This window comes from Pelodiscus sinensis, chromosome 4 (assembly GCF_052426305.1).
Source record: "Pelodiscus sinensis isolate ZL-2025 chromosome 4, ASM5242630v1, whole genome shotgun sequence".
Lineage (NCBI taxonomy): Eukaryota > Metazoa > Chordata > Testudines > Trionychidae > Pelodiscus > Pelodiscus sinensis.
The window spans coordinates 76,623,858-76,638,470 of NC_143055.1; the positions used below are offsets into that span (position 1 = coordinate 76,623,858).

The following is a 14,613-nucleotide window of genomic DNA, read 5'->3' on the forward strand; positions in this document are numbered from 1 at the left end:
GGCCGAAAGGCACTGATTGGGGAACAGTCTCACCTGTGGACCTAGGTCGTGTGTGTGCGCGTGTGCCCAGGGACTTCCCACGCTGGAGCAGCACCCACTACTAGCCCTCAAGAGAATGGATGGAGGATCCGGGACTGTCTGTGGCAGAAGGGGCGTAAGCATTGGATTCTTGCTTACTTGCTTGCTTAATTGCCTGCTTCTCCGCAGCGAGAAGCACATATTTAGTAATGCACGAAGGCTGAGAGGCATAATATGCCCTGGCAATAAAACCTCCTATGTTTAATGTACCTGGTGTGGCTTCGTTAAGTGTATCCTAGCCTTCTGTTAGAGCAACAACTGCTGAAAATGATCTAGGAATTCTAGTGCATCACAAGTTGAATATGAAGCAATATCAGTTGTTAAAAAAGCCTAATATAATTCTAGGGTGTATTAGCAGGCATATCATATGTAAGTCATGAGAGGTAATAGTCCTGCTCTACTTGGCACTGGTGAGGCCTCTCATGGAGTACTGTATCCAGTTTTGAGAGCCACCCTTTAAGAAAGATGAGAACATACTGAAGGAGAAGTCCAAAGATAAGCAATAAAAAATGATAAAGTTTAGAAAGCCTGACCTGACCTATGAGAAAAAGTTAGAAAAACTGTGTAACCTTAGTCTTGCCAAGAAAGGGAGGGAGGGAACCTGATAACAGCCTTCAGATATGTTAAAGACTGCTATGAAGATGATGCAGCAAAGGAGTTTTAGGTTAGATGTTAAGAAAATGTTTTAACTATAATGGCAGTTAAATACTGGAATAGGTGACCAAGGGAGGTTCCATAATGCTCATCACTGGAGGTTTATAAGAACAAGTTAGACAAACACCTTTCAGAGATAAATTATGTAAGCTTCAGCATGGAGTGACAACAGATGACATCTTGAGCTCTCTATATTTCTATGACTGACAGTTGGGTATATTAAAGCAACTGCTTGCTTGCAGGATTCTAGCCTAATTTAGTATTTAGGAAGAGTCTTGGAGCAATAATAGTATTAGGGCAGCTCAAAAGAAAAATGTAAACAAAAAATTAAGAACTGCAGAGACTGAGCAGTTCCTTGATTAACAATATGGTTTTATTACTTATAGAATGCTGCATTCGACAAACATAGCATTTTAGTATAATTTAATAATAAATCATGCATTTATATAAAACTCCATTTTAAAAGCTATTTACAAATACTACACCATCCTTTAAAAAATGTTTTTAGAAAGTACATTTGTACTATGAATCCTGTCTTTTGAGGAAGGAACCACCAGAGGGCAACATTTTACTTCATATTAATACAAATTATAATACCTAAACTCACTTTTTTGTGCTGAGAAGAGAGAACTGAGACATTTTGAGCTCAGCCATTAGAATTTGTCTGGGTTTCTAAAGCTAGTATTATCTTCCTATGGAGCCTACTCTGTAATGTAGGTACTGGGTTACCACATTTGGTAACAATTCATTTCCCTTCTTTTCCTAAAGAACCACTGGTAACTTTTGCTGAGAGAGAGGACAAGATCTACTGCCCAAAGGAGGAACTCCACAGTTCCACTCTAGCTGGCTATGAACCTCAGCCATGGCTTATTTCCCCAAACCAGTTCCCACTTACCTGAATCCCAGAACACCCAATTTCCCCCCACAATAACTCAATAACTTTTTTTTTTTAAAGCAAGCAATACAACTCTCCACGAATTTATGAATGAGAAAGGGAGAGAGATAAACTAGAGGTTCCCAACCTTTTTATGCTGGGGACCAGCAAACCCATTCACAAACCTTTGGCAGACTGGCAATATTTTATGTGCATATTTGCCTATTCATTATGCAAATAATGAACATGCAAATATGTAAATACAATGTTATCTGATTGCCTAGCCCCAACCCAGTGCCTTACACCCTTTAACGCCCCACCCCTGCTCCCTATGCCCTTTGACCCTTTAACCTCTGATCCCTATTGCCCAGGGATGGGCAATAATTTTGGGGGGGGGTACCACTTCCAGAAATTTTGGAAGTGGCCGCAGGCCAACCTGGAAGGGGCGGGGCCTCAGGAGGAAGGGGCAGGTTGAGAACTATGCTGCTGGGTATGGTGACCTTATTGTCTGAACCAGCTGCAGCTAGTAAGAACAGGTTAATTTAAATTATAAAACAGATTAAGTGTTTTAACTTCCTCGTGTTAGTTTATCAAACTTCATTTTAAATTAAGTAATATATTCTATCCAACACAAAATGTTTCAATGTTTTCTTTATTTATGGGAGGAGTGAAGAAACCATTTGGGGTCTGGGGGGGTCACTGACCCACCCAAAAAAACAAAATCAATTCAAGATCACACAAGTGAGAAGCAAAAAAACCCTCCAAAGCCCCCCAGTTCTCACTGATGTGGCCCCGACTGACACCTCACTCACGGGGTGTCCCAACCTCACAGGGTGAGGAGAAGGGAAGGGGGAAACTGAGGTTCAGAGTTTCCCATAGGCCAGATTTACTTTTCTAGGATTCTGGAGTTAGTGGATTTTATGGACCTCCTTAGGCTCTGGGGTAGGGACAAAAATAAGGGTGGTAGACAAGGCTGCTAGCAAGTAGGATAGGGATAGGGTGCAGGATCTGGGAAGGACCTGGGGTGCAGAAGCAGGCTGGGAATAGGGTGTTTGGCCAGATGGAAGAAGCAGGAACAAGGGAGGGTGCAGTGTGTGGCCAGGAGAGAGGGTGCAAAAACAAGGGAGGGTGTCAGAGCAAGCTAGGGGTGCTGGGTATTGGAGGGGAGGGAAGTGACAGAATTGGAGGGGGGAGGGGTCTGGATATGAGGGGGAACCTTACCCGGCTTCGTGATCTCTTGCAGAAATGGCTGCAGCCATGCTGTCCTAGCCACAGCCACAGGCCACCCTCAGAAGTGCCAGGGCCACAGGCTGCACCAGAGGCACCCCTGCTGCAGCCACACAACTTGGGGCCAGCCCCGGAGGTCCGACAGCCACACGGCCCCAGGTCCGCTCTGCAACACTGCAACCTGGGCCAGCCCCGCTACTGCAGCCCACCCCAGAGGCACCGCTACCGTGAGTGCGCAGCCTGGGGCTGGCCCCGGAAACACTGGTACCGTGACCCAGGGCCAGCCCTAGAGGCACTGCTACTGCTGCTACCGTGGCCTGGGGCTGGTCCAGGTGGCGCCGCTACCATGGCCAGGCAGCCTGGGGCCAGCCCAGAGGCGTTGCTACTGTGGCCCGGGGCTTGCCCTGGAGGTGCTGCTATCGTGGTCACGCAGCCCGGGGCCGGTTCTGGAGACGCCATGTCAGCAGCACCTCCAGCCTGTGGGGCTAGCCCCAGACCACATGGCCATGTTAAGTGGCGCCTTCAGAGCTGGCCCTGTTGAAGCACCTCAGCAGCAGCAAGAGGGATAAAGGGGTGGGGCTGAGCTCCTTCCCCCTACACCCCCACAGGGCCTGTAATTAGGGGGTGGGGCCTATAATTGCTGCTATAACCCATGCCAGCATCCTCACCCAACACCCATTTGACCGCCCCCTTCATTACTCCCCAGAGCGAGGCTGGCCGCTAGAGAGCTGTGCGGAAAGAGGAGCGGCTGTTGGTGGCGCATGCACTCCCTCCTTCATGCCCCTTCCCTCCCCAAGCGTGTCTTGTGCCCCAATGGGTTGAGTGGGGGGAGTAAGGAGCCTTGGCCGGGCCTCCATTACCAAGGAGGGAGAGAGGGAGGTGCCTCCTTCTCCGCCTCCTCCTGCCGCAGCCAGCAAAAGCGGCCCTGGGGCCAGAGCGTGGAGCCCTGATAGGCCGCCATTACAGGCAGGGGGGGCGAAGGGGAGGAAGGCATCTCCTCCTCTGTCTATTCCTGCCACCACCTCAGTGCTACTGCTAGCAAAAACGGCCATACAGGCAGAGCGCGGCATCCCGGCTGGCTGCCATTACCGAGGAGGGGAGGGAGGTGCCTCCTCCTCCTCAGCCCTAGTGGTGGCACGTGTGCTCCCTCCTCCTTCATGCTCCCTCCCTTCCAAAGCACAGAGGAGTGGAGTGGCTCCTCCTGCTCCGCCTCTTCCTGCCTTGCCACAGCCACCATGGCTGCCAAAGCTGAGCCACCATGAAGAGCCAGCTTGAGCTTCGGTAGCTGCTGCAGCCGGGCAGCCAGCAGGTCGCAGACTGGCAGCAGTCCATAGCCCAGCAGTTGGGATCTGCTCAGATAAGCAAACGAACTTGATACTGACACAGAGCTATTGTTATTCAAGTTGCTTCTTTAAAACTGCACTGAATTTTCTGTTTTTTTGTTTTTTTACATTGAACAGATCGAGTGCAAGAAAAAAAAAAAATCGAGGGGTAGGGAGGGATTGTCCAAATAATGGAATTTTGAGAGAGAGATTTTATGCATGTAACTTTCTACTCTGCAAACATTCATGTCCACAGACACTGGGCCTGAAGAGGAATTTTCAGAGATGAATAAAACTGCCAGTTATAAATATTTTGCCAGCTCTCAGTCACATGCTTCTTATATAGAATCCACTTGATTCCATATATCAAGATAATTTCTAAGGGCATGTCTACACTGCCACCCTAGTTCGAACTAGGGTGGCTAATGTAGGCATTCGAACTTGCAAATGAAGCCCGGAGATTTAAATATCCCGGGCTTTATTTGCATGTTCCCGGGCGCTGCCATTTTTGCATGTTCCCGGGCGCCGCCAATGAGGAGTAACGGTAGTTCGAATTAGGAGCTTTAATGCGAACTACCTAGCCCATGCCGCGTGTAGCCGCGGGCAGGTAGTTCGGACTACGGGGCATTTAAAAATGGCGGCGCCCGGGAACATGCAAATAAAGCCCGGGATATTTAAATCTCCGGGCTTCATTTGCAAGTTCGAATGCCTACATTAGCCACCCTAGTTCGAACTAGGGCGGCAGTGTAGACATACCCTAAGTAATATATCTGAGGAATTGGGACCAGATTCTCTAGATAGTGAGCTACCCCTTTGAGCAACTGAGAGGGAGCAAAAGGACTGTAATCCCATTGCTAATGCCCAGCACAGAATTTCCCTGGCATAGGGGGAACACTCTGCTTGCCCATCTACATTATAGCCAGGACCTCTGCCTCTCTCATGCCCCACCTCTGTTTCCTAATAAAGGGGATACATGTGAGCTCCAGTGATATACTCCTCAGGTAGAAGAAGCACAAATCAGTAGCTGACTTAAACTAAGACTACTGCAAGGCAGCATTAATATAAGAGAAGAGTGAACCAGAGAATCAGAACCAGAACCAGCTCCCTGACACCTCTCTCCACCACCATCCCCTCTATACTTAGCTACCCACCTATGAAGTATTATTTTTTAAATATCTGCATATGTCCAATGATGCATTTGTAGAGGAATACTACCTTTCAATTAAATAGATTAACATTTACTAACAGTTTTTACACCAATTTTTTTTTTTAGAATTTTCTACTGACCGAGCTGTGCCCACAGAGGGTTGTAAGGATGTGATTTTGCCAGCAGGTTTACAGATTGTGATGTGCCTCTCTCAGAGGTCTTTGTTGAAGGATGGTCAATTGGCATTACAGTTGGGACCCATGCCAGATGATAGGTCAGCACTGCCGTCAATAAAGCAGCTAAAAACCTAAAGAAAAAAAACAAAACAAAAATAAAGAGATGCCAGGAAAAAAAAAGGTAAGTATATTCATACATGTGTTTCCTATTATGTTTGTCTACATTAGAGCAGAAGTTACTGCCAGGCTGAAGGGATGATGTAGGAGGAAACATACTGGTTTTTGTTGATCTGTTCTATCAGAAGTGTAAATTGCTTCACAAAGCGCTGGCATAGCTGGTTCTTTTCTGAAGTACTAGACATCATGGTAAGCCACACGGGTTCTGCAACCCTTGGAACGGTGTACAGGTTCCGGATTGTAAGCCTACCATAAGAAAGAAAAAGAAACTGTCAATGAGGTTTCAAAAATATAACAGAAGAAAAAAACCCCCAGTTTTCTGCCATCTTTTTTAACAACAGGTGTTAGGAGTTCTAATACTTACGTGGGTGCTGTATAGCTAGTCAGAGGCTCCACTCACATAATGAGAGGTGTACTGTAGGACACTACATTATCTGAGATGCACTGTAAGTGCATCAGCAACATTTTTATTGATACAATTGCAATTCCCTTGACAGAGAACGCATTCCTCTGAGCATGTAAGGATATGGAAGGAGGATATGAAATTCATCTGACAAAGAAAGTGTTCCTCTGAGACAAATTGAATAGTTGGGCTAAGCATTATAATGTTTTAAGGAATCATGGTTTATTGCCACAAAGTTCAGTAGGTTAGTTTTACCCAGCAACTGCTTCACATACAACCAGCAATCATTTCATCATACTTTCTGGTAAATGGTGTCACTAAAAAGATGCAAACTGAGACTCTAGGACAGCATTTCCCAAATTAAAGGCTGCGGCCCGGTACCGGGCCGCGGGAAAAAAATACCGGGCCTCAGCGTGGCTGCCAGGGTGTTCCGGGCTCCCAGACTGCCCATTCAGCACTGGGTTCCTCAAGCCCTCAGCCGGGCTGGGCGGATGTAGCCGTATGGTTCAGGCTCCCAGCAGAGGCATAGTGAGGGTTACCAAGTGAGCTCTTATTGCTGGCTGTGGAGGGAGGAGGAAGGGGTGGATATTGGCCAGAGGGAAGCAGGGTCGGGGCAGTGGAGGTGCCCGGGGGAGATAGGGAGGGAACTGGCCAGTGGAAGCAGGGCTGGCCAGGGGAGATCGCACAGGTGGGAACCAGCTGGCGGGGGCAGTGAAGCTGGCTTGGGGAGATCATGGAGCAGGGCTGGACGGGGGAGGGGGAGAGAGGGCAGTGGGGCTGGCCAGGGGAGATCGCGCGGTGGAGGGAACCGGCTGGCAGAAGCGGGGCTGGCCAGGAGAGATCGTGCGGTGGGGAGAACCGGCTGGCAGAAGCAGGGCTGGCCGGGGAGGGGTGGAAGCAGTGGGGCTGGCCAGGGGAGATCGCGGGGGTGGGGAGAACCGGCTGGCAGAAGCAGGGCTGGCTGGGGAGGGGTGGGAGCAGTGGGGCTGGCCAGGGGAGATCGCGGGGGTGGGAACCGGCTCGCGGGGGCAGTGAGGCTGGCTGGGGAGGGGTGGGAGCAGTGGGGCTGGCCAGGGGAGATCGCGGGGGTGGGAACCGGCTCGCGGGGGCAGTGAGGCTGGCTGGGGCAGACCACAGGGCTGGCTGGGGAACTGGCTGGCAGAAGCAGGGCTGGCTGGGGGGGCAGGAACAATGGGGCTGAGCCAGGGGAGATCACATTGGGGAGGGGGTGGGAAACCAGGTCGCAGGAGCAGCAGGGTTTGCCAGGAGAGATTGGGAAAGAATCGGCTGGCAGAGACAGCCGGGCTGGCTGGGGGGGGTGAGGAGGAGAAGAATCGGCCAGCAGTGAGCAGGACAGTTCAGGCCGCACGCAGATCCTGAATAAAAATGTAAAAGCAGTGCCTTTTAAATATCCCCACTGCTGACTGTGAGGTTTAAAGGCACTACAATGTGTCAGAATGGAGAGAACCTGGTGCATTCACCATCCGGAATGAGAAGATGGATAAAAAATTCCAAAGATGGTGTCAGCTTTCTGAAAATAAATGAGCCCCTTTTCAATACATGATGTGAAGGTGCAGGGTTTTATTGGATTACAAACCATTTTTCCAATCTATATTCCCTTAACTTGCTGGTAAGAATATTGTGGGTGGCCGTATCAAAAGCTTTGCTAAAGCTGGCTCTGGGGGCTTTGGGAGAACCAAAAAACACCATATTTGCATAGTCGTAATTTGCTTAATGAATATGCAAAAATGCAAATGAATGTTACCGGTCCTCCGAAAGCTCGTGAATGGATTTAGTGGTCCCCGTGTCAAAAAGTTTGGGAACCCCTGCTCTAGGAGAACCTTTAAGATTGAAGAACTATGCTCTAAGAGCAACTCTGAATGAAATCTGCAGCTTGATTGATCATCCTGGCTTTACAACAACCAGCCAGATGCTTTACCAACTCCGTAAATATGCATAGATGATTACTTAATACATAACATGCAATTTTAGAGGTGTGATCTTAGACATACAAGTATTTAATGGGCAGATTAATAGCAAAACACAAATCCATCACAAATGGCAGCCATCTCCAGTAATGGAGGTTAACATACCTCCAGTTTAATTCTAAACAGATTTGCATGATTCACAATTAAATTTCAAGTTAAAGAGATTGGCTTCTACACATTACAAGTTTTATACAATCTTCACAAGTTAGCAAGTTCAGAAATAACCTTATGGTAGTGCAAAGTCTTCGTCTTTCTAGAAAAATTTTCTGTTGTTCTGTGGATGATTAGTGCAAATGCAAATTTGTAACAAAATGTTCTTTCTACTTTACCTTTAAAAATCTGTCTTGATGCATTTATGTTTTGGGCAGGGGGTTGGACTTGATGACCTCCTGAGGTCATCAAGCTTTGTGTCTCTAAGCAACTCCCTGCACGTATACAGCACGTCTAGACAACGTTTTACGTTTGAGAGAAGATATGCAAATTCAGCAAAATTTGCATATCTTCTTCCAATCACTTTTTCAAAAGAGTTTGGGGGGTTTTTTTCCCCCGAAAAAGCAAGCAGCCTAGACGAGGTTCTTTCGAAAAAAACCTCTTTTTTCGAAAGAGCCTTCTTCCTCAAAAATTGAAGTGTACAATTTTTTCAAAAGAACCATATCTAGACTGCTTGCTTTTCTGAAAAAAACTCTTTTGAAAAACCAATCGGAAGAAGATTTACAAATTCCCACCAAATTTGCATATCTTCTTTTGAAAGAAAAAAAGTAGTCTAGACGTGCCCATATAATTCAATTTGTGTGTTTATTTTATTTTTCTTAGATATTTGTATATGTTTATTTTACTTTTGATCTGTTAGTTTATGCCAATTCTGTAAGCAATTTACTTTTTCAAGTTTGCCAAAAGTATTTTTTCTATTCTGTGATGAGAATACTTACTCTTAGGCATGTTATTTAAGACATGCTCTGGTGCAGTATGAACAGCGTCAGTTTGAACTCTTGCCTATGGGGCTAAACATTGTGTGAAGGCTGAGTTTTAGGGCTCATTCTTCAGTGATGATCCTGAAAAAGCTAAGAAAGGATTAAATGGGCTCCGCAGGGAATCCCAGTCATTGTAGCTACAGTGCTCCATTATCTGTAGGAATATAATGTGTTTTCCTCAACTGTCACTCTCAGAAATGGCTATACCATTTTTGCAGATGTTTCAGTCTGAGGAAGCTTCCTAACTTGGAAAACAATAGCTCAAATGATTACAGTTTGGCAAAGTTGTAAGTATCTGAAACAAACACTGGGCCTTATAACAGGAAATACCAGATGACCGTCACTTTATATGGTGCCAATTGCTTTTTCTATAACATGGTGTAATAACAGCTCACCTGAATTCTCCCAGGGCATCCGTAACACGGCTGATATAAACCTGTACTCTTAGGCTGGATTCTGCTATTTTTCTACAGAAGATCATGGCCTTGAAAGAAAAACAACAAAAAGTGACATCTTGAAAAATGGAAGAAAGTTGATATTTTTATAGCTCTATCAACATGTCTGAATTGATTAACAGACACTGTGGCTCGAGCCCCAATGCTCTGCAGCCACTTAGGATAGCAAAAGCTGCCCACATCCCCATGTGTGACTGTACAGGACCAATCTAGAATGTGTGATCAGGTGCATGCAGAGAGGGAAGCAAGGGCTATATGCTAAACACTCTCTTCCTTCCCTCAACTCTTTCAAAGCAAATATGCACTTTCTCCCACAATACATGAACTAATTGAAAAACCATCTAAATGGGAGGACCCCCCCCCCATATATCATGGGAGAAGGAGACCACACATATACATATATATCCTCCTTCCAGTGCAAGTAGACAGCTCAGGGCCGGGGGGGGGGGGGGGGGGGAATTCTGGCCCTAGAGCACACCTTTTTCCAATGCAGTTAGTAGTGCAGAGAAGCTACGTGCTAGGCCACAGTCAGGGCTGAGTCTGCAGCTTGGCTTCACCCCCTGATTATTTATACCTTTCTAGGCTCTAGAGTATTCCATCCCTGCTTAGCACTTATTGTTCATAGTCCACTGAATAGCATTCTGCACCTTTTCAATTGCACTCTTTAGCTTGTTCATATGAGATTCAAACAGAGGAAAATGAGAGAAAAAGAAGTCCTGGAAGTTTCTCTGCGAGTCTTCCCTTTCTGGCAGGGAGAAAATTATGCTGATGGCAATTTTTTTCCTCCGAATCATTGCAGGATTCGAACTACAGCTTTCATCAGCCATGCTAAAAGTCTCTTCAGTGGACCTGCAATGAGAGAAGTATCTGCTAGTTACCCTGTGTGTTTTCCATATTTGTACACAATGCATAGTTGTGAGTGTCAGCAAGAGATTCTAACTATAACTCCACAGCTACTTCAATGTCTTGGAAAAATTTTTGCCCCCACTTACAAAATGTTACTTGCTCACAGAGAGCAGAAAAACTAGAGAAGCCTTTGCTAGAAGCAAGATCCCCTCTCATGAAAGATTTTCTCTAGGAATAGCACCCTTAAACAGAAGCTTTATAAACACTTCTGTGTGGGTATTTCTGACGGACATCATCATCATATCCAAATGCTTTGTAAGAATTAATCAATTTATCATAATACCCTGCTGCAAAATCATTCCTCAATGCCTTACCATGTCACTGCTACACCATTTTATGTCTGACAGCAAAGATAGAGGCGTGTATTCTTCAATAGATTCAACCATACTATTAAGGTTTCAGATTGCCTACCCCAGAAGAGGACAGCTGTTGTCCTCCTTAATGTGGGTGCTATCTAACTTGAGGTAAACACGCCTGTGACAGCATAGCCAGCAGGTGGACAAAGGAATGGCTAAACTAACACGAGTAAACAGGCTCCTTGAGCCATATTAGGTGGAGGGGAATTCAATCAACAAGAGGCTGTTATAAATCTTAGGGGCCAGAAAAAGGACTGCCCTCTCAGTCAACCATCCAATGGAACAGAAAGCAGAATTCAGAAAATGTATTTGTTATTTGTAAAAAGATAAAGTATCTGCTCCAACAGGCTTATTAATTAAGAAATAAAATGATTTATTGATGACAAATTGCCATCACTTTGACACTTGACTGGAGTCCAGTATCTTGATATAAAATGCCAGTGGAGATAACAGTCTTTTTTAAACTTGATGTGGCTAGTTACTAACCCATAAGTGCGCGGGGGGATGTTCTCTTGACCTCATCTAGCTATATCAAGCTAAACACTGCCAGTGCCTTGTCTCCACTCAGATGTGACATAATCAGGATAACTCTCTCAAATTAAAAAAGAAAAAAAACCACAACAACAAAATCCACTTTTTTTTGCAGTCGCAACATAGCTGCTCTATAGAAGGTTATAAACTAGGTTAGCATTACCAAGACTCTCCATACCAGATCTTCAAGAAGAGACGGTCTAGGTTACAATGTCTCCTTTTTCAATGTACTGTAAAGCAGTTTTCAGGACGAAGTTTTTGAGATAGCTATTTGAACTGAGATCTGTGCATTTTTGGAAATGCATTCTAAATGGAAACTATTTTCTTGTTCATCTAGGATATATTAAATACATAAAATTCATCACCACAGTGGTACATTTTCAGACACCAAAGAGAAAACTAGGCTTGTGAGAAATAAGAGCCCCAAAGGATAACAACCTCATTTGAACTCCTTAGTGACTTTCGTGTAAAGACAAATTCCCATAGACTTTGTAAAAAGGTCAGTAAATCAGCATATACAAAACACTGCAGACGGAGACATTTCCCAGAGTTCGAGATTGGGAAATGGAAGTCTGACTCGGAGAACCCTTTTCAATAAAGCTGTTAATTGCACTTGACTGAGAAGTCACTACATGAAGTTGCAAATGGAAGTTTTGTTTTCTTTGGACAGTTGGCCTAAAGATCAGTCAACTTAATGGACTTAAATTGCAGCGAGGGAGGTTTAGGTTGGACATTAGGAAAAACTTCCTAACGTCAGAGTGGTCAAACACTGGAATAAATTGCCTAGGGAGGCTATGGAATTCTCCATCACTGAAGGTATTTAAGAGCAGGTTGGGATGATCTATTCTAGACAATGCTTGGTCCTGCCATGAGGACAGGGGACTGGACTCGATGACCTCTCGAGGTCCCTTCCAATTCCAGTATTCTATGATTCTATGAACGGCTGTGCAGCTTTGGCTGTATGAATTAAAGCACAGATTCAATGCCTATTGAGATCAATAGCAAAAATTCTATTGTTTCATGATACTTCATTGGCTCACAAATGAATGTTTGAATATAGCAACACCTGTAATGCCTGACAACTGTTTAACTACTAGATCTAAAATACATTTATGCAATTTCTCTCTCTACTGTGGCTGTGATGAAAGTACAAAAGTTATTTGCCTTAGAAGAAAGATCTGAGGCTGTATACTGCAAATATTATGCCAGGAACTGAGAAAGTTATGTCCAGCAGAAAGTTATGTCCAGCAGAAAGTTACCGCTTTCAGTTACCAAAAACACTGTAATCTATTTGAGAAAAATTTTTAAAGGGGCCTTTAAAAAAATCAAAGTCAAAAGGGGTTGTTTTTCTTTTTTAATACTAATGTACCGGATCACTATAAGTTTATCTAAATTAAACACAACTTAATTAGCTGAGCTTAGCTTTTAGACAAAATACAATTTCATTCATTTTTTAAACTTGATCAGTTTTTCATATGGTAGGTTTCAGTTGAATTTCTTTGACCCACAAACTAAAAGAAAGCCACTGTAGCACAGAATCCAAAATAGCTGTCTTTAGCAATGATTAACAGAACACACAGATACAGTGCATGGGAAATGGTTCTTCCACGGTGTTTGTAGGGCACTTCGCCTGTTTATTAAGGCACCCTGTGACTTACTGGCTTAGCATTCTTTCTAAAGATAAAATCCATAGAGGGGGCTTTTCAGGTGTGAAATCTGTACATGGAATCTCTGTGAACTGTTATATCATTGGCAAGAAATAGGCTTTACAGCTCCTTGCTAAAGTCTATGAGGGCATTTTTAGAAGCCTGGAGAATCACCAGGATCCACAATAGCACAGGGATATCAGCCCCTACCATCCGCAGCTCCTTAGCAGTGGCTGACCCCAGCTTCACTGAAAACATATTACAGCTTTAGGCTGGATGCCCTTTTCCAGGTAACTTTCACCAGACTGGTGGGTAAGGGGAGAGAATGAAGGCCAGTTCCCAAACCTATACCAACTCTGTACTGTTCCTAATCTGCAGAGAGAGGGATTCTCTGGATTCATGTCTGTGTGCATACGCACGCGCGCATGCCCATATTTGAATGTGAGTGGGGGAGGGGGAAAGGGGTAGCTCGTAAGTATTCTTTACTTTGCTATGAGAAAGCAAGACTACCTATAACCATGGTCACCAACAGGTCGATTGCAATCGACCAGTCGATCGCAAGGCCTTGACCAGTCAATCACGAGGCGACGGCCCCGCCCCATTTTCCACCCACCCCCAAGAAACCCTAGTACTTACCTCCAGCGAAAATGGAGGTAGTGCTGGCTTCCTGTGGGTGGATGGAAGTCCCGCAGCTTAGCGCCACTTCTGGGAGTTCCAGAAGTGCGCTGGCTGCTTTGCCAGGCGCGCTGCGGGAAGGGGCCCTGGCTCTGGAAGAGGAGCATGGTGATTTCCCTGCACTGGCACAGGAGGCATGAGCTGTCCCCGGGGCAGGCACTCGCGGGGTTTCCCTGCACCCCAGAGTGTGTTTCAGCCCCAGGGTAGGCACGCGCAAGGGAGGAGGAAAGGGGGGGTGTTTCGGCCCCAGAGCAGGCACGCACAGGGGTTTTGGCTCTGTGGCAGGTGCGCGCAGGGGTTGCCCCTGAGAGGTCGCCTGAGTGGGCTTCCCTGCTCTGTGGGGGGGGGGGGGCCAGGCCCGGCACGCAATGGGGCTTCCTCCTTTCGCGGGGGGGGGGGAGGTATCCTGTACATGCCAAGAGATTTGTTTCAGTCTATTGCATCAAAGTTTTGTCAAGTAGTCACTAATCACAGTTTGTTATAGTAGAACAGAATCGTGTCGCTGATGTTATTACATTCTCCCTCACTTCAATAGGCAGCTCTGTTCTTCCAGTAACAGCTGATAGTTTAACTTTCTTGTCTGAACAGGTGCTTCAGAGATAAAAGGATAATCTTTAATTTGAAATGTGTTCATTTCAGCCTCATTTTATAGTCATTCATTGTAATAATCTTAAGCAACACTGAATGTAAGAGATCAGACTGTTCTCGGATTTTATTTTAATTGACTTCCCCCTTTAAGTACAGAGGCCTGACCAATATTATCAGCAAATGCAGCCCAATTGCTATTGTAACTCCAACAGGTAAAAGCTCACAACACTCACCACCTTGGAATAATCCCATTTTCTAAACTTGTTGTTTGACTTCGCAGCCAGCGGCGCTGGTAGCTACTGGAAGAAGAGGATGAGGAACTTGGTGATGGGAATGGTGTAATCAAGAGACTGCTTAGAGATGCTGTCAAAAGAGCAAACATATTGACATTTTGCTGAGTGCTGATTAAACAGTACATTTCCCTCTGGCTAGGTTAACA

At 45.5% G+C, this 14,613-nt stretch overlaps 2 protein-coding genes across 6 annotated transcripts in view; one reads left to right on the forward strand and one right to left on the reverse strand.

Annotated features, from left to right (window-relative positions):
• The window catches only part of SPMIP2 (sperm microtubule inner protein 2), a 104,441-nt gene that overhangs the window by 72,781 nt on the left and 17,047 nt on the right, over positions 1–14,613 (forward strand). The window lies entirely within an intron of this gene.
• The window catches only part of FNIP2 (folliculin interacting protein 2), a 73,093-nt gene that overhangs the window by 15,439 nt on the left and 43,041 nt on the right, over positions 1–14,613 (reverse strand). For all 5 annotated transcript variants that reach the window (XM_006121871.5, XM_014572962.4, XM_014572963.4 and 2 more), the window contains 5 exons: positions 14,408–14,537; positions 10,120–10,321; positions 9,413–9,501; positions 5,755–5,901; positions 5,443–5,609 (listed from right to left, as the gene is read on the reverse strand). In XM_006121871.5, coding sequence (XP_006121933.3) covers positions 5,443–5,609; positions 5,755–5,901; positions 9,413–9,501; positions 10,120–10,321; positions 14,408–14,537 — 735 coding nt within the window. The remainder of the gene's footprint in view (positions 1–5,442; positions 5,610–5,754; positions 5,902–9,412; positions 9,502–10,119; positions 10,322–14,407; positions 14,538–14,613) is intronic.